Consider the following 25,194-nt stretch of genomic DNA (forward strand, 5'->3'; position numbering starts at 1 on the left):
ACCTTAACACTCTGTTCCTGAGTTTCATTAAATGAGAGAAAAGAAAAGATTTGGAATGAAATAATTTTTAGTTGTGTTTCAGAGTTTCATTAAAGGAGATGAGAGAAAATGAGAGGTTTTTTGTCTAAATTTAATCTTTCCAATTTGGAAAGAAACGGAGAGAAGTGAAAAAAAAAATGAGAGAGTTATTTCTTTTTTCCCCTTAACTTAACTCGGGAACACAGCCTAAAACATTTTACCTTTAAGAAAAACAAAAAGAGCACCGTAGCCATTTATGTAGACATCAGAAGTGTGGCAAGTGAAAGCAGAGACGAGAGTGTAGCAGGCAGCAATGGAAGAAGAAACCCTAACAATGGACAATACAACTTCTTCCGACTCTGACGGAGACGACGATCAAACTGCTCTCGAATTACAAACCCTAGCAACCGAACTCTCCACCAATCCAGCCAACTACGATGCTCATCTTCAAGTAATCCATTCATTCATTCCTTATTCTCATCTTATTTTTCTTCTTCTTCTTGAATGGTTTCGATTGATGTATATATGTATGTAGTATATAACGGCTTTGAGGAAAGAAGGGGATATCGACAAACTGCGGCTAGCAAGGGAAGCTATGAGCCAGCTCTTCCCCTTAACTCCTGCAATGTGGCAGCAATGGGCAAATGATGAGATTTCGCTCATCTCCTCCTCGTCTCGGTCGGTATCGATGTTCCTGTTAATGTGCCTGTATAAGTATCCCTTTTAAACTTAGTTTGTACTACTTAATGCAGGTCCGAGGATGCCGTTTCTACGATTGAGAAGCTCTATGAGCGTGGAGTCTCTGATTATTTGGTAACCTCTATTTCTGTTTCGAACCAAACGCCAAGTATAATGTTATGTGATTCTTGATATAGCCATCACTTAGGTAGTGTTCATTTCGTGGAATGTAATGGAATTGGAGTTGGATTTAAATAATTCTGTTAATATCTCTAATCTCATAGTGTGTTTGGTTGGTGCACTTCTCAATGGAATTGGAATGTACATAACTACCTTGTATCTAGAAAGAAGGAGGCGAACCGGTGATTTAGATTTAACTCAATTTTCGTCTTTTGTTGATATGAACAACATAAGGAATAGAATCTACATTCCATTTCCATGAAGAACCCATTCCATTATGTGGATCGAACACTACCTTATAGCATAGTTGTTAAAAGCCATCGCTTCTTGCGCCTAGGCCCATTTTCCAGGCGAGGCAGTTGCGCTTTAAGTGGAGGAAATTGCGCTTTAACTCTCCAGGTGATGGTTCAGGCGCACATTCCGACAAGATTCCTAGATTCTGGAGAGTCTCCGGCTAAATTCCAACAAGATTCTAGCCAAATTTCTACCTTTAATCAGGGAAAACTAGTTTTCTACACTAGTACACTAATATTTTGGTACTAATTAGATGATATAAAGTGTTACATAATAGACGTTGTTTATTTTATTTGAAGAATAGCATTCTTTTTCTAATACATAATATATTTTTAATTTTTTTTCATTATGCGCTTTATTTTTCTCAAGCCCTTGCTTTTTTTGCGCTTTGCGCCTAGGCGCCAGGCAAGGCCTATGCGCGTTGAGTGCGCTTAGTACCTTTAATAACTATGCCTTATAGTTTAAATGATAGTGTGTACAATAGAATTCTTTGTACGGTACACCATTTTATACGGCTTATCTTGTCTGAGTGACTTAGGTGATCTAAATGAAAGTAGGTGTAAATGAGAAATAGCAGTTTGATTTGTATGGGTTATCTGGATGATGAAGTATATGATGATAAAATTACCGTTTAAACCAATTCAACTATTTTAACAAGACTACATAGTAATAGACAATAGTGAAGATTTTTTGTTTTGCGGTTCCGTTTGGGAATATTGATCTGGTGCGAAACTGTTGTTGGACGCTACAATTTGATAGGTTATGCTTCGTATTTTATCTTGTGTATGATATTACATTATTTTGGCATTCATTTCGAGGCTCGGTTCTTCTTGTTGTTACATTTGGTGTTTTTAGTAAGTTTATTCTGGTATGATCTTATCCTCCTTTACATGGCTCAGAACTACGGCTATTAAGATGTTCATGTTATCGTTGGTTAATAGTTAATACTAGTTCCTTTTTTGTCAACTGGACAATGAAGAAAATAGCAGGAGTTCAGAAAATATATTTGGTACTCTTCACTGTAACACTCCATTCATCCTTAGTTATGTAAAGATACATATTGTGAGAACATGTGAAGTATCAAGATTCATATAATCTTTCCTAACAACTTCAGAATACGTAAAACATCCATGTTAGTAAGTTATTGTATTCACAGATACATAGATACTTAACTTATGCTATTAAGCTTTGACAGACGCCTTTTGTTGCATTAACATGATAGGCATACATATTGTTGCATCCAGGCATGCCTGTGCTGCCAACTTAAATGAAAAAACGGTTGTGGAATTCATCTTTTTTGAGCTGATTTTTTCCGATAGAACTAGAATTAGGGGTGTAAACGAGCCGGGCCGAGCCCGAGCCCGAGCTCGGCCAGGCTCGAGCTCGCCTCGTTAGGTTTTTATGAAGCTCGAGCTCGAGCTCGGCTCGGTTTGAGCCTACTTTTTTGAGCTCGAGCTCGGCTCGCGAGTAAAACCCAAAGCTCGAGCTCGGCTCGAACTATTTTGAGAACAACCTTGAACGAACTAAAAGCACGACTCGAGCTCACTTCAACATCGCTTAATCGAGCCAAAGCTCGGCTCTAGCTCGGCTCATCAATGTTATCATCATTATTATTATATATTATATATAAAAAAATTAAAACTTTGTATGGGCTCGTTTAGGCTCGCGACCCTAAACAAGCTTTGTACTTCAGGCTCGAGCTCGGGCTCGATAACAAAACGAGCTCTATTTCAGGCTCGAGCTCGGGCTCGTTAAGGCTCGGCTCGTTCGAGCTTTTAACCGAGCCGATCACGAGTACCTCTCGAGCCTCTAGGCTTGTTTACACCCCTAACTGAATAGCTCTAGCTTTTGACTAGGTGAAGGTACACTTGTCAATCTAAATGATGTGTTTTTCTATGCAGTCGGTCTCTCTGTGGTGTGACTACTTAAATTTCATTCAAAAACATGATTCTTCTGTTCGTGAATTCTCACCGACTGGAATTTCAAAGGCAAGGGACCTATTCGAGCGTGCACTTATTGCATGTGGTTTACATGTTGCTGAAGGTAGTAAATTATGGGAAGCATACAGAAGTTTTGAGGAAGCTATTCTTAATAGCATGGATGAGACAGACTTGGAGGTATGAATTCATTTGGCATTTATATGAATGCATTTTATTCTTGCTTATATATATACGGAAAGGATATGGAGAAAACTCTAATGAGTTCAAGAAACTTGGAAAACCTCATCTCCACCATCCATCTAAATAATCTATGGTTGAGATTGGTCTGTTACAAAAGGTGTTTTTGAGAAACATGTTGTAGTCTAACAAAAAGGTGTAACAACTTTTTACACTTTCTCTCTCCTGTCACAAAAGGCGTAACGACTGTAATTGTTACACGAAAATCTTTCTATAAAAATGTAACATATTTTTTACATGCACTACAAATTAAAAAAACTCGTAAATTCTAAGTTCTAAAAATGTTACACTACATAGAATTTGAAAAAACAGCTGTTGAAACCCAAAAAAAAGTGTAACAGGTGAAGTTACATATAATGTAAACGGGTGAAAGATGTAACATATCCTCTCTTCTCCCTCATGACACATAAAATTTGTCCGTCCATTGAGTTTCATGAGTTTTTTGAACTCATAAGGGATTTCTCCCTGTAATTGACCGATACGTGCACACACACACTGCTATGGTTTCTCTGCCGATCTTTTATTTCTAAATCTCAGGTTACTTCTATTTTGGTTTACAGTCAAGGGAAAAGCAGGTTCAAAGAGTTCGTAACATATTTCATCGCCACTTGTCTATTCCTCATTCGGACATGACGTCAACTCTTTTGACCTACAAGGCATGGGAGTGCGAACACGGAAATACACTCGATGTCAATAGTAGCAGTACAGATGGAATTTCACCTCATGTCGCTTCTGCTTATCAGAAGGCTCTAGACATGTTGAGTGTACGCGCTGATTTTGAAGAAAAAATAGCAGGAAGTGATGTGTCCGATACAGAACGGCTTCAAAGTTTTATGGTGAGCTTGAGTGACTACTGTTCTATGATGCAACCAGTGCCCCCTCCTGCATACTGTTTTATGATTAATGATACATGTATTGAACTATTGTTTGTGTAGGCTTATTTGAAATTTGAACAGTCCTCTGGAGATCCTGCTCGAGTTAAGAGCTTGTATGAACGAGCAATAACTGAATTTCCGATATCTGGTGATCTCTGGATTGATTACACCAACTACCTCAACAAAACGCTAAAGGTTTTAGTAATTAGTAAACATTTTTGTTCTTTTGTGCTTTGAGTTTAACCGTCTAAACGTTAATATCTTTCGAATACCAGGCCGACAAAACTTTGCGGGATATATATAACCGCTCTACAAGGAACTGTCCCTGGGTTGGAGAACTATGGGTTCGCTTCATGCTATACCTTGAACGAAGTCGTGGTTCTGAGAAAGATCTTTCTGACGTATGTTTTCTTTTTTGCTGTTCCATAGTTTGAGAATGAAGTGCCAACTATTTTCAAAAGGTGTTTATGATTTTTCTCAAGAGTAAAATGACATTTTCGGCCCTGAGGTTTGGTCAGTTTTGTGACGTTTGTCCAAAGGTTTTTTTTTCTGCATCTGCATCCAAAAGGTTTGAAATTTTGCCATTTTCATCCAGCTTGTTAACTCCATACATTTTTCTCTGTTAGGTCAGGGGTATTTCCGTCTTTTTTTGTTAACTTAAAGGGCAATTCGGTCTTTTTCACTTTATGTACAAGCATTTAGCATAATGTACAAGTATTTAACAGACTGAATTGTCCTTTAAGTTAACAGAAAAGATGAAAATACCCCTGATTAACGGAGAAAAAATGGATGGAGTTAACGAGCTGGATGAAAATGCCACGATTTCAAACCTTTTGGATCCAAATGCAGAAAAACAAACTTTTGGACGAAAGTTGCAAAACTGGCCAAACCTCAGGGACGAAAATGGCATTTACTCTTTTTCTTAATAAATTACTAAAAGCAATTATGATTTATTTATGTGAATGCAGTTGCATTGTAGTATAATATTATTAATTTTGAGGAATGTAATACGAAGATGAATTGATGCAATGGGTATGTTATAACTTATATGTTATAATTGTTGCATGCACCACTGATACGAGATTTGTCGACCATTTCAGGTTTTTGAACGATCTCTGCAATGCACATTTTCTACCATAGATGAGGTATAGCCATACATCTCCCTTTGTTTTAATACTTTATCAACACTTTAAGTTTAAATGTTATTATGAATGCTGTCAATTTAACAAATGCATCTTGATTTCAGTATGTAGATATATTTCTCACCAGAGTTGATGGCCTGAGGAGGAGAATCTCGTTTGCTAAAGATCTCGATGATGGCTTAGATTTTTCGTCGATAAGGAATACCTTTCAGGTTTGCTTTATAATCATATTAATGCTCAGAGTAGTATCAACTTATGGTTATTTACCGACCCTAAACATATGATGGTTTATGATATATTCCAGAGGGCATGTGATTATTTGTCACCACAGTTAAAGAACACATCCAGTTTGTTGCAAATACATAGCTATTGGGCCCGTTTGGAGTCTCATATCGGAAAAGATATAGCTGCGGCTCGTGGAGTATGGGAAAGCTTGCTTAAGAACAGGTTTAAAGTTTTTATTTTATTTAGAGTAAAATGTCATTTTCGTCTCTGAAGTTTGACCAGTTTTGCGACTTTCGTCCAAAGGTTTATTTTTGCGCATCTGAATCCGAAAGATTTCCATATTTTTTGTTAACTTAAAGGGCAATCGGTCTTTTTCACATTATGCTAAATGCTTGTACATAAAGTGATAAAGTGAAAAAGACCGAATCGCCTTAAGTTAACAAAAAAAAAATATCTCTGACTTAACGGAGAAAAATGGATGGAGTTAATGAGCCGGATGAAAATGGCAAGATTTGAAACCTTTTGGATCCAGATGCGGAAAAACAAACCTTTGGACGAAAGTCGCAAATCTGGCCAAACCTCAGGGACGAAAATGGCATTTTACTCTTTTATTTAATATAAGAAGTTTTTCCGTTTTTTCTGTTCCATGCTAATGATATTTCTGAAAACCTTTTATATATAGCGGGTCTATGTTAGAAGCTTGGCAAGGCTATATATCAATGGAAACCGAGATGGGCCACATAAACGAAGCTAGATCTTTATATAAACGATGCTACAGTAAAAGGTTTGCTGGGACAGGCTCTGAGGACGTATGCAACTCGTGGATACGCTTCGAGAGGGAATTTGGTACACTAGAAGATTTTGATCATGCTTTACAAAAGGTACTTCCGATAGTGTACGCAACGATAATATCAGATGGACCTCTGGTGTGTGTGAATGTGATGCGATAGTTTTATTATTTCAGGTGAGTCCTCGGCTGCAGGAGCTACAGTTATTTAGGTTACAACAAGAGAGCAAAAATGTTACTTCATCAACAGATCATAAAGACGATCCTGTTAAGAAAGTTAAAGGTGAAAAGAGAAAGTCGTCTTCAGAAGCTGCACCTAATGAAGAGTCACCAGCTAAGCGGCAAAAGGTTAAAGCTCAGAATAAGGGTTCCGCTAAAGCAAATAAAGCGGATAATTCAACAGACCCCACGCCTCATGCAGAAGACGGCAGCCTGAAAGCAAAAGACCCCATGCCTCATGGAGAAGACGGCGGCCTGAAAGCAAAAGACCCGACGCCCGAGAAATTCAAGCAATACACTGACCAATGCACTGCCTTTGTATCAAATCTTAATCTCAAGGTATGTTTTCTTCTAGGGGTGATACGAGCTGGGCTGAGCCCGAGTCCGACTAGGCTCGAGCTCGGCTCGTCATGTTTTTATGAAGCTCGCGCTCAGTTCGGTTTGAGTCTACTTATTTGAGCTCGGCTCGCGAGTAAAACCCAAAGCTCGAGCTCAGCTTGAGCTATTTTGAGGACAATCTCCAACGAGCCAAAATCTCGGCTCGAGCTCGCTTCAATATCTCGCTTAAACAAGCCAAAGCTTGGCTCGAGCTCGGCTCGCCAATGTTATTAGTTTAAATCATATGGGCCTAAGTTGAAACCGACTTGGGCTGTTTAGGATTGTTTTATAATCATCATTATCATTATAATATATATAAAAAACTAGAAATTTTGTTTTGGCTTGTTAAGGCTCGCGAGCCTAAATGAGCTTTGTATTTCAGGCTCGAGCTTGTTTAGGCTCGGTCCGTTCGAGCTTTTAACCGAGCCGATCCCGAGTAGCTCTCGAGCCTCTGGGCTTGTTTACACTCCGGTTTTCCTCTTGCACTTATATAAATGTTGTGTGCTTTGTAAAGTGATTGCTTTCTTTGTGTGACATTTGCAGGCAACTTCTGAGGACCTACGAGGTTTCTTCAGTGATGTTGGTGGGGTTGGGGCTATTCGAATACTAATGGACAAGTTCACTAAAAAATCAAGGGTCTCTCTCTCTCTCTTGCTCCCTTGTGTATACTATGCAGTTAAAGCGGTCCAAAATCGAATAGCGGTCAAGGTCCGCTATATGATATATAGGTTATAGCGGTGATATAGCGGTAATCTTTATACCATGCATAATTTATGTATTTTTATATATATAAATATATCTTTGAAAAATATTAATAGCAATATCAAAATTCATAGTAATATCATTCCATTATCAAAAACCTGTCGCAAATCAAATACTAATAGTAACTTTGAAGTATTTAATTTAAGAATTAACACAATTAAACACCGTTACTGCTATAACCGCTATAGGCCACCGCTATAGCACCACTATAGTACCGCTCTAGCGGTATTTAGCGCCGCTAATAGCGGAACCGCTATAGGCCACCGCTATTTGGACCGCTACACACCCTGAGGTCCGCTAACCGCTATAGCACCGCTATTGTATGCTTAGTGTGTATATCTAACCGACATTTGTCGTTCTTCATGAAACTAAAAGGTATGATTATTATTATTAGTTGATAACACTTTGACTTGTGTTCTATAAAGGGATTAGCATATGTGGACTTCTGTGATGATACACACCTTGAGGCAGCTGTGGCTAAGAATAAACAAATGCTTCTCGGAAAGAAGTTGAGTATTGCGCGTTCTGATCCTAAGGGCAAAAGAAAAGGGCCCGCTGGGCATAAAGCTTCAACAACAGAACGCCGAGGTTAGCTCATATCACCTGTTTACAATCATGGTTCCAAGATGTTTGGTTTATGTATTTGTTTAAATGTTTGTGTAGGTGAAGATGGAAAAGTTGAACTAAAGGGGAGAAACACGTTTGCGGTTCCAAGAGCCCTAGGGTGGTCTAAACCGCCATCTTCTTCCTCTTCAGCTGCGGGTGACGAGAAGCCTAAATCGAATGAGGAGTTGAGGAAGTTGCTCCTAAACAAGAAATGAATCGAAACCCCCCTTTAAATGATGTTTGCCGAAATTTACTAGTTCTGATCATGTGAGGTTCTTTAGTTTTACTAGAAAGATATTTTACTGGTCATACAGGTTTTTTATAGCGTTATTAATGGATTATGTGAATTAAGTGTGTGATTGGTTGTGGGTAGCTTTAGGCTAGTGGGTATGGAGAGCCTCATCCCCAAGGGGATGAGCCGCCACGTCAGCGCCACGTAGGCTCGGCTTGGAGGGGATGGACCTAGGGGGTGGGAGATTATACCCCTTTATGTATATATATGTATGTATGTATAGGTTATTGTGAGAGAAAGGAGGACCGGCGTATCCGGCTGTGGGGAGTCGGTCTCGCCGAGCCGAGCCCAGGGGGGCGGCGTGGGGGACCGGCGCCGGTCCTAGCCGGCCCCCATACCCACGAGTCTTAGAGTTAGTGATCATATGCCTTGATCCAAAAGCTTTTTTAAGGCTATGTGTTATACGCACCTCAGCGCTACACAACCTGGACGCTCTTATGGATGGAGAGCAGGGTTAGATAGAAGACGCCTGACTAAAATAGCATTGGCTAAAAGCAATGTGTATGTTAACGCCAGCGTATGTAATGCTTGTGGGGTATGGCTCGAATGGCAGACCATCTTCTAGCCCACTGTTATGTCGCCGACTCAGTTTGGAAGAAGATGAAAGGGGCGATATGGTGGAAGAAAAACATCAGTTCAAAGCCAAAAGTCAAGATATCAAGGCGTATAAAAATTTGAGTGACAATATCACTAATCACTTTATGGCGCGCGGTTCCACTCTGCAAGAACTCCGAATCATTCTCTTGAAGCTCATCAGAATCTACTTCAACCGATATGCCCTTAGGCATGGCCATACATAACATAGAAATCACACAACTGGTTTTATTACAGGACAACTCATAATGTTCATATCGATCTATTATGCGCCTCTGCATCTAGCACTAGGTAGACATCATACAGTAACTGTCCTGGCTCTATCGTATCTTTTGAAATCCCAAAATGATGACTATTCAACAATATAAATTCGAATTCCTCGATCCATTAGTTTAACACAATTTGACCTGTTTGACGGAAAGATTTGCGCAAATTATACTAGACCTTTTCATTTGCACTTTTTTCACCTGAACCACTCATATTAGGTACAAATGATTATTTTTGCCATCTAAACTAGCTAATACACTATTTTGATCTTTTTAAGCCTAATGTAGGTAATAAACACCACATTTCACCCACATTCAACATTTTCAAACTTTAATCATATCTAATGACCTAAACACATTATAATAATCATTTTCTTTCATTTTCATCACTTAGTGATGAGCAAAACACTTTGCATTTTAATCATCAATTTGGTCAAAAGTGAGTCAAAACCATCAAAAATACCCACCCTAACCTATATATGCCACATCAAATCCCAATATCCAGAAAAAAATTGGGTTAAAACATTTAAGAACATTTTTTTTTTTTGCCATTTCTTGATTTCACTAACCACAATATAATTATATGGAGTCTTACAAGTTTAAATCATCATATGTGATGATTCCTATTTTTCTAAGGTACAGTTAGTCTCCCTCAAATTACATGTGGTGACTTTTAACCCCCTTTAGTTACATTTACATTTTAACCCAAAACTTTGATGATTTTTTGACATGTTATTTCAACTCTCAAGACACTTTAGTTGTATTTGTATTGATACACCACAAACAAGACTTTTAAACATTTATTATTGAAATTAATATTCAAGATTTAATACAACCGTAATTTGAGTTTTTTTTATCTCTTATTGTCTAAAATTAATAACTAACAAGTTAACACTTAACAATGTTGTTAGAACCCAACTATCAAACGTATGTAAGTGTTGAAGAAAAACAAAGTACATATGATGAAATATTGAATCTGTTGAAATTCTGATGAATTTGATGACGATAAGGGATATACTTCAAGAGAAAGATTAGGAGATCTTTCCACAAAAAGAATATCAGAGCTATAAAAAAGAAAATTTGACATCTGATAAACACTATCAGACATGATCATTAGATATCTTATGAGTCATCAGAAATCTGATGTCCTCACTTGACTGATAAAGATAAGAAATGCAGAAATTCAACTTGTCAAATGGAGGAATGAATATGCCAAAGGCCCTCCAAAATTCATATACGAATAAACAAATGTTTATTCACCCCAACATTCTTCTATAATAAGAAGACCGAGTCAACGAAGAGTAAATAAGCCAAACCTAATAGTTATATTTTAAACACTCCACTACCCTTCATTCGTCACACAAAATTCTTTAAGCATTGTTTTGTATTAACCAATAACCACTTAATCACCTTGTAATATTTTTAAAGTGATATAAACTTGAAAATTTTGTACTTATGTTTCTTGAAAATTTCATTTCCAATTTCCACATCATTTTCTAATATTTGTTGAAATCACTTGCCATTTTGAGTTAAGAACATTGTTGCAAAAGTCGCTAGGCGGTCTCTAGTCGGATTTAAGAGTGCTTAGGAAGTTCTCGGCCTAGGCAGAGAGTACTCGGGGAGTATTCGGCCTATACGAAGAGCATAGTTGTCAAAGGCGCAAGGTGTACTCAAGACGCAAAGGGTGAGCCTGGGGCCTCAATGCAAGACACTTAAAAAGCTAGGGCTTTTTAGGTGAGTCGTTTAGTATAAAATTATAGTTCTTAGGGATTTTAGACATACTTTAGACTTCTTTAGGGCTTGTTTAAGTTGTTTTAAGCAATGTATTTATTTCCAATAGTATTTATCTACTATAACAAAAAGCATGGCGCGCAATAGGACTTTGCTTGGATTGGTTGATTTGGGCGGCCACCTGCCACCCAGATTTTTTTTTTTTTGCTAAATTATGATTTTTTTTCCGTTTATATTGATAGTCATGCATGACACTCCCTTATTGGCCCAATAAATTTACGATTTTATCCCATTTTAAAATTACGATTTTACCATCAATTCAAAATTATGCTTTTCCCCTCATTTAAAAATAAATTCACGCTTTTGCTCCCAGCTAAAAATTTTCAATTTTTCCCTCGGTTCAACATTATGATTTTGCCCCGTTTAAATTTACAGTTTTGCCATTAAGTTTTTTTCCCTTATAATAACGATTTTGTCATTTGTTCAAAATTATGTTTTTACCCCCCATTTAAAAATAAATTTACGCTTTTGTTCCCAGTTAAAAACTCCAATTTTTCCCTCGATTCAAAATTACGATTTTGCTCCATTTAAATTTACAGTTTTGCCATTAGTTTTTTTCTCACACAGCCAAGTTACGATTTTGCCCTCAACCCCATTGGTCCATTTAATTTACGATTTTATCCCTAAAACAAAATTACGAGTTTCCACTCAGTTCAAAGTTACGTTTTCCCCATCGTTTTAGTTTTTCTAGCAAAACTATAAAAGTTTTTTGTTTTAATTGGTTGACTCGATTTAATTTTTTTTCGTCTAAAGGAGCTGCCTAACACACGCTCATTAATTCTGAAAAATTACAGTTTTGCCCTGAGCCCAAAATTACAGTCTTATCATCGTTTTTGTTTTTTCCTAGCAAAATTATTGCAACATTTTTTTAATTGATTGAGAACTATTTGGCCATCGCCCCGCAACGCGAGCGAGGCATCAACTAGTACATATTAATTCTAAGTCTTTATGAACAGTAATATAAATTTTGATTTTCTTATATTATACCATCATTGTAGAAAGCAATAATTTATTCCTAATAATAATATGATTTTGGTTTGCAATTGTAACGAGCCTTCAAAAAGGTTTTATACATCCTCGTTAACTTAATTAGGTAATTAATTAACTAATTTTTTTATTAATTATAATTATATTATTGTTTTTATTATTATTTTATTATTATAATTAATTTTAAACATATTTTGTTTTTCTTTAATAACTCTTAAGATAAAATACAATGTTTTAAAAATTGACGCCGTTTACCGTTTTTCGTTATTCTAATAATATAATATAATGCTTTATACATTTCGTTATTCTAATAATATAGTACAATATTATATTAATCTCTCAATATATCGTTGTAACATACTTATTTTATCTGCGTTTTAATAAAAGTTTTTGTTCAAAATTGAACGAGTCGGTTATATTTTTTTTTGTTCTTTTTCATGACAAACTAAATCGATATTGTTCGAACACATTCGGTAGAGGTATAGAGTACCTTTTATATCATAAGCTATAGCGAGTATCAGTTATAAACAAAACTGATATCATCCAAACAACATCGGTGCCATGTCAATTTACTTTTAAAACCTTTATCGATATTCATTCTTATAGTTTTTACCGATGTAAAACATGTGTCAATATCCTTTTGAGCATATTATGACTTTATTTATTTGGGTTTATCTTTTTATCGCTATATAAAATGCCAATTACGATACCAATACTTTATTGAATCGAATGATGATACCAAACGACTTCCCGCCGCAACGCGCGTGGGAAGTCTACTAGTTCTATAACAAAATTACAATGAATAACCTAAGATAAACTTTGAAAAAAACTTGTAAATAATTCAAATAATATGATAAACTTTGAAAAAAACTTGTATATAATTCAAATATAATATATTAGAAAAAGAAAGAAAAACAAAATAGAGAATACGTCCCTTTGTCATTTGACCGGATTCAAAAAGACAAAAGTTAAAAACTGAAAAAAAGGAAAAAAGAAAAAAGAAAAAAGAAAAAGATCATAGAATTAAATACAATAAACTCAAATGATTTTAACTCAACTTTAGCGTAAGTTTTATGAGCGGAATCAAACAAATATTATCCTCGGGGGCGTAGTCAAATAAGAGTTGATAGCCTAGCCTACAAAATTAATAAAGATAAGCCACACATTATTGTTCCGTAGATGGCCTTCCCCATCCTGATCCTATAGATAGCTGGTGGATCCACCCATGAGATATAAACAAAACCATTTTTTTTTTAAAATGTAAATTTAGATCACTAACGAACTACTAGAGTATTATCATGTTATCAGTAGAACCATCTGATCATATCTATTTTCACTAGACAATAATGCATATACACCAATTTAGGAAGAAACACAATAAATCTGAGAAAACCCCCTTATGCGTATCGAACCAAAGACCTAATGGTTCCTAATCTTTATCCTACCCCTAAGACGCCACTAGGCTATACTGCCATGGGCAAAGAGAAACATTATATAACGTAAAATCTTTATACTAGAGCATGTGTAGTGGCAGTGGCGGAGCTTGACCAAAAGTTTCGAGGGGGCGTAAAGTGATGGGACCCAAAAAAATTTTCCTATCGTAATGTCGGGTCGGGTCGGGTCAGCTATTCGATTCAGGTCGGGTCAAATAATAATAGTTTCAAATAAAACTAAAAAAAAATCATTCATTCAAAGGACATGTTCTTGCACATAGAAAAACTAAATATTGTATAACAAAAAAAGACCTATATATATATATATATATATATATATAGGGAGCCGCTAGAATGAGAACCACCTCGAGTTGTAAGAACCGCGAGAACTACACCACACGGAGCGCCGTTCGCCGCGATTTTTTTTTACAAGTAGATGTGTGCATTATAAACACGGCCGTAAAAAATCACGGCGAACGGCGCTCCGTGGGGTGTACTTTTTTACACCTCAATTTTGGTGAAAAAAAAAAGAAAAAAGAAAAAAAATTAAAAAACACCAAACTTGAGGTGTAAAAAAGTACACCCCACGGAGCGCCGTTCGCCGTGATTTTTTACGGCCGTGTTTATAATGCACACATCTACTTGTAAAAAAAAAATCGCGGCGAACGGCGCTCCGTGGGGTGTAGTTCTCGCGGTTCTTACAACTCGAGGTGGTTCTCATTCTAGCAGCCCCCTATATATATATATATATATATATATATATAGGGGACCGCTAGAATGAGAACCACCTCGAGTTGTAAGAACCGCGAGAACCACATCATCCGGGTCGCCGTTGACCAAGATTTTTTTTTACAACTAGATGTGTGTATTATAAACACATTCGTAAAAAAAAAAAAATTTTAAACGCCGCGGCCGAGAGGGTAGTTTTTTACACCACAAGTTTGGTGTTTTTATTTATTTTTTATTTTTTTACACCAAACTTGTGGTGTAAAAAACTACCCCCTCGGCCGCGGCGTTTAAATTTTTTTTTTTTTACGAATGTGTTTATAATACACACATCTAGTTGTAAAAAAAAAATCTTGGTCAACGGCGACCCGGATGGTGTGGTTCTCGCGGTTCTTACAACTCGAGGTGGTTCTCATTCTAGCGGCCCCATATATATATATATATATATATATATATATATATATATATATAGGGTAAGGATAGTGTAAAAAGGGCCTAAAGTGTGAGAAGTGTAAGAAGTGTATTATAACACTATATATAGTACTATATAACACCATATACACACCGTATAACAATATGTAACACCATATAATACCATATAACACTATGTAACACTATATATCATTAGATAACAAATATAACACTATAGGTTATCTGATAGCATGTCTATGATAGATGTATAGTGTTATATTTGTTATATAATAATATATAGTGTAACATAGTGTTATATGGTATTATATGTTGTTATATATTGTTATACGGTGTTTATATGGTGTTATATATTATTATATATAGTGTTATAATACACTTCTTACACTTCTCACACTTTGAGCACTTTTTACAGGATCCTCTACCTATATATATATATAATATGATATGAGATAAATAGAACCTGGACGAAAAATTACAACTCAGCTCGGTGACCTTTAAGATTTTTGAATTCATCAAATATGTCTTCCGAATCAAACTTATCAACAATTTCTTTTTCTATGTAAATCATGAAGCTATTTGTGAGATATTAATTTTATTGTGTGGTCGGTAATCCAGGGTTAAACAAATAAAATAAGAGTTAAAATATATTTACCAAACTACCTATTATTTAGGAAAAATAATCGTGGGGCGATCCTATATAATTTTTAAAATTTTCGGACGAAAAATCGGACCATATATACTTCTAATCGAAACATTGGGGTGGGCGGGTGCACCCCCGGCCACCCATTATCCTTCGCCACTGTGTAGTGGTCCAGCGCCATAAACTCCATAGATGTGGGGTTATACGACGCGTGGTAAATGTATAAGAAAAGGGGGTTATGAGGGTTATATAACTTGAGTGTGTAGTGAGATTATACCCCTTTAATTATATACACATATGTATGTATGTATATGTGAGAGAGAGATACAAAAGTTTGCGCCGCATATCACGACCAGGGGTAGGTGTTCCGTGACGCCATGGGCCTTTATAGCCCAATATGGTGCTATATAACTCCCCACTACGTATCACCTTATAAATCAAAATGTGAATGTTTTAAGCACTTTTTTTTAATTTAAAAAAAAATTAAGACATGCTAAATATCTAACATGTGTCATTTTGTGGATTAATATTAAAAACAAATTAATACTCATTAGGTAGCAATTTAAACAATAGGCTCATTCTATACGCACCCCCCCTCTTTCCTGATTATACCCCCCTTGTGAGAGGAAAACTGTCGTTCCCACGCAGGCCCCACCTGTAAGTATGTGAGAGGAGGGGGGTGAAAAAAGTAAATAGGGGGGGTGTAGAAAGTAGCACCCAAACAATAATACCGTATTGTTAAAAACAATCTTAATAATGTGACGTAATATAGTTTTCAAAATAATGTTGCCACAGTTTTGAATGATGGGTTAAATTAGGTAGCAATTTAAAACTTTAATGATTTTTTAATATTTTAAAACATAGGATGAGAATCAAATAGAAAGTTTATTTTGGATAGAAATGATAGAAAGCAATAGAATTGTGACATGTGACATCCAAATGTTTCGAAAAGGTTTAGCGTTGAAGTGTAGTATCCCATGATTCGATGAGTAATGTTTACAATCGAGTGGCTCGATCGATCGAACAGAACTCAGTCAATACTACACCTTGTGAGTTTGTGGGCCCAGGTGCTAGTCGATCGGTTAGCCTAATCGATCGGCTGGCGTAGTCGTTCGACTAGCTGTTCGATCGAATAGCCTAGTCGTTCGGCCAGCTGTTCGACTTGGTTAACCTATCGGTTAACACTTGGTTATTCCCGTTTCTTGGAGTGATTTAAAGATAGTTTGACCACAAGTTGAACCACAAAAACCTCAGCCTTTACTTTACTTACTGACTCGGCTGGAATCACCCAAGCTCGGTCAGGGAGCGTTCAAGGACCTAAGTTTAACGTTTAACTTGTAATCGGTAATCTCGGGGTAAAGTCCGAATCTTGAACCATGTGTTTGTTTAGGATGATTTATAAGTTGGTTCAAGCTTCGTTTTCACCGGTTTGAGTGTTAAAGAGTTGAAAGATAGATGAAAACCCGTCTTTCAATCCTTTTCCACCGTGAAATGTTAAGATCTTTGGTAGATTTTAGGTTGTTTATGTGGAAATCGGTTAGATCTAAGTTATTCATGGTGGAATGATGCCAAAACTTAGTGTTCTTGAAGAACACCATGATGACATCACCCAAGAACACCCAGATCTCGGTGATTTCACGGTTGAAATTCAGATTTTGAAAGATAGAAAGATAGAGAATCGATTAAGGATCAAAAACGTACAAAGATTGGAGTAAAATACTTACAGGTTTGAGAGAAATCTGAGAAATGGCGAGAATAGAAGGCTGGTCGATCAGAGCTTTTCCAAAAGTGGAAAGCTTGACAAGGACAGCCCTATTTATAGGCTTCCAAAAGTGGAAAGGGGTTAGCTGATCGAACAGCATCCCTGATCGAGCGGCTGCCCGATCGAACAGCCTGTTCGATCGGCTAGCCTGTTCGATCAGGTTGCCCTGTTCGATCGGCTTGCCTGGTTTTGAGTGTTTCGCGACGATTTTTGATATTTCGAGTTCGATAGTTGAGGAGTAGAGTAGGATAGAGTTTCTATTCAAATTACTTTCAGTAGTCGGGACTATATTTAACATACAAGCATCCTTACAACCTATTCTCAAAGTCGGTTTCGATTGAGTTTGATTATCCTTCGAGTCTCGATTGATTTGATTGATTCACCACACTCTTTAACATAAAAGTAAGCATGCACAAGTAACACGTAAGGCACACACACACGTATAAAAGCATTAAAATTATCCACACTTGAGTTCGATGATTGATTTGATTAGCTTGATTATTGATTGACTAGCTTTATTGCATTGTTACTTCCTATCATTCACAGTCGGTCGTTGATTCACAGCTCGATTATCGGCCGATTAGTTTGATTATATAACACTTACTCCAAATAATATGAAAATCAAAATGAAACTAAAATGAAATTAATCTTTATTGATCTTTAATTCCAATAACAGTCAACTCTTGACTTTGACTTTGACTTTTGGGAAAACACGGGGTGTTACAGTACACCGGTTCATACCGGTATTTCGTAACTTACCGGCGGTATAAATCCAATGCCGTTTCATGTAATTACCGGCCTGTTTCGTATCGGGTGAAGATCCGGTATTACCGGTATTACCGGCCGGTACGAACCGGTTTTTAAAACATTGTCTCCACCCTTAAAACATAATTCCAATAGTTGTCGTTCAAAAAAAATTCCAATAATTACTCCAAATTTGTTTAGTTAACTTTTTTTGAACGGCCATTTGTTTAGTTAACTAAAAGTTTAAAACTAAAATTGTAATTGTTTATTTAGTAAAAACTAGGTTACAATCTCGTATATTATACGAGTTGAATAAATGTAATATTATATAATTAGTAATAACAATTATGTTTTTTGAGTTAAATGTCATTTTAATCTCTGTGCTTTGGGTCATTTTGACAGTCTAGTCTGAATGTTTGAAACGTTGCCATTTTAGTCCAAATAGTTTCAAGCGTTGTCATTTTAATCCACTGGGTTAACTCCCTCCATTTTTTATGTTAGCTAAAATATACCCCATATGCGAAAAACGGGCCTAGATTACCTTTAATTTAACAAAAATCAAATAAAACAAAAATTTATGGCCGCTCGCGGGGCGCGACCCTGATGGGTGTGTGCTTCGTGGGGCGCGACAGCCGGACACCAGGGGCAACCCGGTGCTGCCACGTGTCCCAGTCTTGTCGAAGCTAGCCGTCGATTCAGCTAAGCTAGGGCCTACCCTAGCAAGCCTCGCGGGCCGCGAAGGCCCCGCCTTATGTTCTCGCGGGGCGCTTGAACCCCCCTGATCAGCCCTATAAATAGAGGTGAACGACTTCAGTTGGAAATCGTTCAAAATTCTCGAATCCTCTCAAATTTCTGATAGCTAAAATAGTTCCCGGGTATAATACCCACTAAATAGCAAAGCTCTGCCTCGTTGTAAGTATTATAACCCCCGGTTACGTATTAGTTACTCTGCCCGATTGATCTAGAGCTCCGTAATGCATGTCTAGGCTCTGCTCGACTCAGTCGTTGGAGTTCTTTCTCGGGGGGAGATACTAACGCTTGTGCATTGTTTATTTTAAATAGATTGTAACCAGGAAGTCACCAGGAATTATCTAAAATAGCAATGTGAGTAATTCCTCCTTTTGTAAACTGTTTTTACAAAATCTCAATTGTTTTAAATTATAATTAACAGTGATTGAGTTTTTGTGATTCTACAATTACTGTCGGTATGTTGGGGTTTTGTATACATAACTTGTTACTACACTGCGAGTAGTAACATTACCACAAGTCAGGATTAATAGTACCGTGGGTGGTAATTAAAGTAGATCTAAACAAATGTAATTGCTGATGCCCTCAATGCTGTAAAATGATAAAACTTGTTTTGATTAAACTGGGATTCACTCGCCAGTATTTCTTGCTGATAAAACTTTTTTTAAACGCGTTTCAGGTGACTAAATGTGAAAGCCAAATAGAAGTCAGCTGGAGAGCACTGAAGGCTTGGAAAAGTGGCTATAAAAGTTACCTAAATAAAGAAAAAGTTTTATTTAAATAAATTAGGGTTTACCCCTATAAACATGTTTGTAATAAAACTTGGGTTTTCCCCATATATTTATTAATTATAAAAATGTGGTGTTTACTCTGATAAACTATTTCCTAACTACGGTCCTGATGAAATTTCCGCTGCTAATTTAATAAACACCAATACCACCGTTATGAGACTCGCGACCGCCCGCTCTCTGGGAAAAGGGATCGGGGGTTGCGACAACCAAAACCGCCATAACCGATCGGTTATGGTTATGATTATCCAATAACCGACATCACAGTTATAGTTATGATTTTAGGCCAAAACCGACCCAAACCGAACCATGCACACCCCTATTTATATTGTTCTACCCGTGTGATACATAGGTATCTAACCTAGTATTAAATAGATACTAAACTAATTACATGTAATTTGTTTTTGTATGCTGGGTCTCCCAGCTTCCTGCTGACCTCTTTGTAGCATTTCTTCGTTTGAATAAATAGTTATCGTTTCAAAAAAATGTAAATTACATGTAACTAGTATTAAGCACCCCCCGCGTTGCGGCGGGGGCGAGCACTAATTCACACTACCGCCAGCGACCACCGACACTGAAGTTGCGGCATGTTAATGCGAAGAAATTAAACCAAAATGTAAAACATACAATAAAATAACTAAGTTGATCTAGAACTCGTGCGTTACAATGAACCTGCGTCTATTTTTTCCCGTTTGACATGTTCATCGTAATCTATATATAATATATATCATTACCACTATATAAACCATAATGCATACATTACAACAACCATTGCATCAATATGTTGCAAATTATATTTATACAAGATTTTGGCTAAATTAATTAGATTATTATAAATAATAATAATTTATAAATAAAACCACACAACTTTGAATGGATCAAACCAATTGAATATGATATGATAATGAAACCATTATTTTGATATTTCGAGTTCGATAGTTGAGGAGTAGAGTAGGATAGAGTTTCTATTCAAATTACTTTCAGTAGTCGGGACTATATTTAACATACAAGCATCCTTACAACCTATTCTCAAAGTCGGTTTCGAGTGAGTTTGATTATCCTTCGAGTCTCGATTGATTTGATTGATTCACCACACTCTTTAACATAAAAGTAAGCATGCACAAGTAACACGTAAGGCACACACACACGTATAAAAGCATTAAAATTATCCACACTTGAGTTCGATGATTGATTTGATTAGCTTGATTATTGATTGACTAGCTTTATTGCATTGTTACTTCCTATCATTCACAGTCGGTCGTTGATTCACAGCTCGATTATCGGCCGATTAGTTTGATTATATAACACTTACTCCAAATAATATGAAAATCAAAATGAAACTAAAATGAAATTAATCTTTATTGATCTTTAATTCCAATAACAGTCAACTCTTGACTTTGACTTTGACTTTTGGGAAAACACGGGGTGTTACAGTCTCCCCTCCTTTAGGGAATTTCGTCCCGAAATTAGGCCGAGAACCGTACATCGCCGTGTGATTTTACCAATTTGATGCTTCAGATCTATCTGAACAACTGCGGGTACTTGGCCTTCATGTCACTTTCGAGTTCCCAAGTGAACTCCGCGCCTCGTTTGCCTTCCCATCGTACTTTTACAATAGGAATGCGAGAGCGTCTGAGTTGCTTGGTCTGTCGGTCCATGATTTCGACAGGCTTTTCCACGAAGTGTAGCGTCTCATTGACCTGAAGATCGTCGAGTGGTATTATTGCGTCGTGGTCGGCTACGCATTTTCGAAGGTTTGAAATATGGAAAGTCGGGTGGACATTGCTGAGTTCCTCCGGTAATTCGAGTTTGTAGGCAACTTTACCGATCCTTTCCAGAATCTTAAAAGGTCCAACAAATCGAGGCGCAAGTTTCCCTCTTTTGCCGAATCGGACTACTCCCTTCCAAGGTGATACCTTTAGGAGTACGTAGTCGCCAACTGCAAATTCGCGGGGCTTGCGTCGTTTATCGGCGTACATCTTTTGTCTGTCCCGGGCCTTCACCAAGTTTTCCCTTATCTGGTGGATCTTGTCAGTCGTTTCTTGCAGAATCTCGGGCCCAGTCAATTGTGAATGACCGACCTCGTGCCATACAATAGGCGAGCGACATCTCCTACCATACAAGGCTTCGAAAGGTGCCATTTCGATGCTGGAGTGATAGCTATTATTGTACGAAAATTCGACCAACGGTAGGTGTTTGCTCCAACTACCACCAAAATCGATAACACACGCACGGAGCATGTCTTCAATAGTACGAATCGTTCTTTCAGTCTGCCCGTCGGTTTGCGGGTGGAATGCGGTACTCAAATTCAGCGTCGTACCAAGAGCTGCTTGAAAAGTTTCCCACAATCTCGATGTAAACCGAGCATCGCGATCAGAAATGATGTCTCGAGGCGTACCATGATTCTTAATGATCTCGTCGGTGTAGATTTGGGCTAACTTGGCCACCTTATAGTCTTCTCGTATTGGCAGAAAGTGGGCTGATTTGGTTAGACGGTCGACTATAACCCAAATACTGTCGTGACCTGATGGCGTGGTCGGAAGCTTAGTTATGAAATCCATAGCTATGCTTTCCCACTTCCATACGGGTATCGGCGGTTGTTCGAGTAAGCCTGAAGGTCTTTGGTGTTCAGCCTTGACTCTTGCACAAGTTAAACAGCTACCAACATATAGAGCAATATCCCTTTTCATCCCAGGCCACCAGTACTTGTAGCGAAGGTCCTGGTACATTTTGTCCGCACCGGGATGAATGGAATATCGGGATTTGTGGGCTTCGTTCATGATGATCTTTCGCAAATCTGTCCTCCTCGGAACCCAGATTCGGTCCAGATAATAGAATATCCCGTTGGCTTTGCTCAGGAGCTGAGTTCCATCGTGATAGATTCGTTCTTTCTTCAACGTACGCTCGTTAAAGCAAGCGTGTTGTGCTTCGCGGATGAGAGCTTCGAGGTTATACTGAGCCTGGATGTTTCGAACACCTATCACGTAATTCTTTCTGCTGAGGGCGTCTGCAACTACATTCGCCTTTCCTGGGTGATAACGGATCTCACAGTCGTAATCGTTGAGAAGTTCTACCCATCGGCGTTGACGCATATTGAGTTCTCTCTGGTTAAAGATATGTTGTAGGCTCTTGTGATCGGTGAAGATCGTACACCTTGTACCATACAGGTAGTGTCGCCAGATCTTTAAGGCAAAGACAACTGCGCCTAGCTCAAGGTCATGGGTTGTATAGTTCTTCTCGTGGATTTTGAGCTGTCGAGATGCGTAAGCTATAACCTTGTCTCGTTGCATGAGAACACAGCCAAGTCCAAGGTTTGAAGCATCACAATAGACAACGAAGTCATCGCTTCCGTCCGGCAGTGTAAGAACTGGTGCATGGCACAGCATGTGTTTGAGGGTCTGGAAGGCAGTCTCCTGTGCGGTTCCCCACACAAAAGGCTTGTCTTTATGAGTAAGGGAGGTAAGCGGTACAGCAATCTTTGAGAACCCTTCGATGAATCGCCGGTAGTAACCGGCTAATCCGAGAAAAGAGCGAACTTCTGACGGATTCTTTGGCGTAACCCATCCCTTGACTGCCTCAATCTTTGCAGGATCAACGTGTATACCCCGACTATTCACAATGTGACCCAGAAATTGAACCTCCTCCAACCAGAACTCACACTTGGAGAACTTGGCGTAGAGTTGGTTTCCCTGAAGCAACTCGAGAACCAATCGTAAATGCTGCGCATGTTCGGCCCTCGATCTGGAATAGATCAGGACATCGTCGATAAATACAATGACGAAACGGTCTAAGAACGGTTTACACACGCGATTCATCAGATCCATAAAGACCGCGGGTGCGTTGGTCAAACCAAAAGGCATGACAACAAATTCGTAGTGGCCGTATCGGGTTCGAAAAGCGGTTTTGGGTATGTCTTCCTCTTGAATCCGTAACTGATGGTAGCCTGAACGTAGATCAATCTTGGAGAAACACTGAGCACCTTGTAGTTGGTCAAACAGATCATCGATTCTTGGTAAGGGGTATCGGTTCTTGATGGTCAGCTTGTTTAATTCCCGGTAATCGATGCACATTCGGAACGACCCGTCCTTCTTTTTGACGAAAAGGACTGGTGCGCCCCATGGAGAAGTGCTCGGGCGAATGAAGCCTTTTTCAAGTAACTCTTGGAGTTGGTTTGAGAGTTCTCGCATCTCAGATGGAGCGAGTCGATACGGAGCTTTGGCCACTGGGTTGGCTCCTGGAATAAGGTCGATTCGAAAGTCGATATCACGACTTGGGGGTAATCCAGGAAGATCATCAGGGAACACCTGAGGAAATTCTCGGACAACGGGAACATCCTTGACTTCAACTTTCCTTTTCTTGTCCGTTTCTGCTACAACAATGTTGGCCAAGAAGGCTCGATATTCCTTGCGGAGATATTTGCGAGCTTGAAGACATGACATGAGCTTGAGGTCTTTTGCAGTAGTTTCACCATAAACACATAGAATATCACCACTAGCTAGCACAAAACGAATCATCTTATCGGAACACACAACTTCAGCATGGTTTTCACGAAGAAAGTCCATGCCTACTATGACATCGAAACTTCCGAGCTGCATTGGAATGAGATTAATCGGGAATATATGATTGTTGAGCTCGAGAGTACAATCACGGAGCACAGAATTGACAGCAATGGTTCTTCCAGTAGCGACTTCTACTTCGAAGGGTGACGAAAGATAAGAGCGCTTACGTCTAAGAAGCTTCTCAAATTCAAATGACACAAAGCAGTTATCGGCTCCAGTATCGAACAAACATGATGCATATATACCATTCACAAGGAACGTACCATTGACCACGTTGTTGTCAGCTTGAGCCTGGCGTGCGTTGATGTTGAAAGTTCTGGCGTGAGCGGCTTGTTGTTGAGGCTGTTGTTGTTGCTGGGGTTGTTGGGCTTCTTGTTTCACCACTCTGTTCGGGCACCGGTTTGCGAAGTGGTTAGGGTCACCACATACAAAGCAGGTCCGAACATTGTTTGCCGGGGCCTGTGCAGCTTGAGGAGCTTGAGGAGCTTGAGGAGCAGGTAGCAGGGCTTGGTTAACAGCGGCTTGAGCTTGCGTTTGGCGAGGACCATAGCGGCAATTCGCAGTGAAATGCCCGTAAACGTTGCAGCGGGCACAGTAACGGCAGGCCACACCCACTGGGTGATGATAAGAACATGTAGCACAGAGTGGGTGGGGGCCGGTGTACGCACGCTTAGCCGGCGGAGCATTGATCACTGGTGCAGTGCGCTGTGGTTGCTGCTGTTGTGGCGGTACTGACTGAAGAGGAGCAGCATTGGTTGTGGCGGCGCAACTCTTGCTCTTCTTTCTTCTTCTCGAGGACTTGGAGGCTTGAGCAGTAGGGTTGTCGGTTGATGCGGCAGTAACTTGATGCAACGACTTGGATGGCTTATCCCAGACACCAGCCTTAACTCGCTTGTCATTAATCTCGGCAGCGAGTAGGTAGGTTTCCTCGATTGATGCGGGTTTGGCGGCGAACACAAAATCTGCAATACAATCCGGAAGAGCACGGATGTATTTCTTGATGGTCATCTCGGGAGTCTTGACCTGGTCTGGACAGATAATGCTCAGTTGTTTGAAACGGGCGGTGAGACCAGCGTTGTCGCCCTCCTTCTG

General features: G+C 38.6%; 1 protein-coding gene across 1 annotated transcript; it reads left to right on the forward strand.

The window, feature by feature from the left end:
- Positions 1-264: 264 nt before the first annotated feature.
- Positions 265-8,697, forward strand: LOC110930774 (squamous cell carcinoma antigen recognized by T-cells 3). Its single transcript, XM_022174148.2, has 15 exons — positions 265-469; positions 554-696; positions 771-831; positions 3,072-3,287; positions 3,908-4,183; positions 4,283-4,417; positions 4,498-4,623; positions 5,323-5,367; positions 5,469-5,576; positions 5,669-5,811; positions 6,272-6,470; positions 6,554-6,934; positions 7,517-7,609; positions 8,161-8,323; positions 8,399-8,697. The coding sequence occupies exons 1-15, from the start codon at positions 332-334 to the stop codon at positions 8,554-8,556; spliced, it is 2,385 nt and encodes a 794-aa protein (XP_022029840.1). The 5' UTR covers positions 265-331; the 3' UTR covers positions 8,557-8,697.
- The last annotated feature ends 16,497 nt before the right edge of the window (positions 8,698-25,194 follow it).

The sequence above is a fragment of the Helianthus annuus genome, chromosome 3 (assembly GCF_002127325.2).
Source record: "Helianthus annuus cultivar XRQ/B chromosome 3, HanXRQr2.0-SUNRISE, whole genome shotgun sequence".
NCBI lineage: Eukaryota > Viridiplantae > Streptophyta > Magnoliopsida > Asterales > Asteraceae > Helianthus > Helianthus annuus.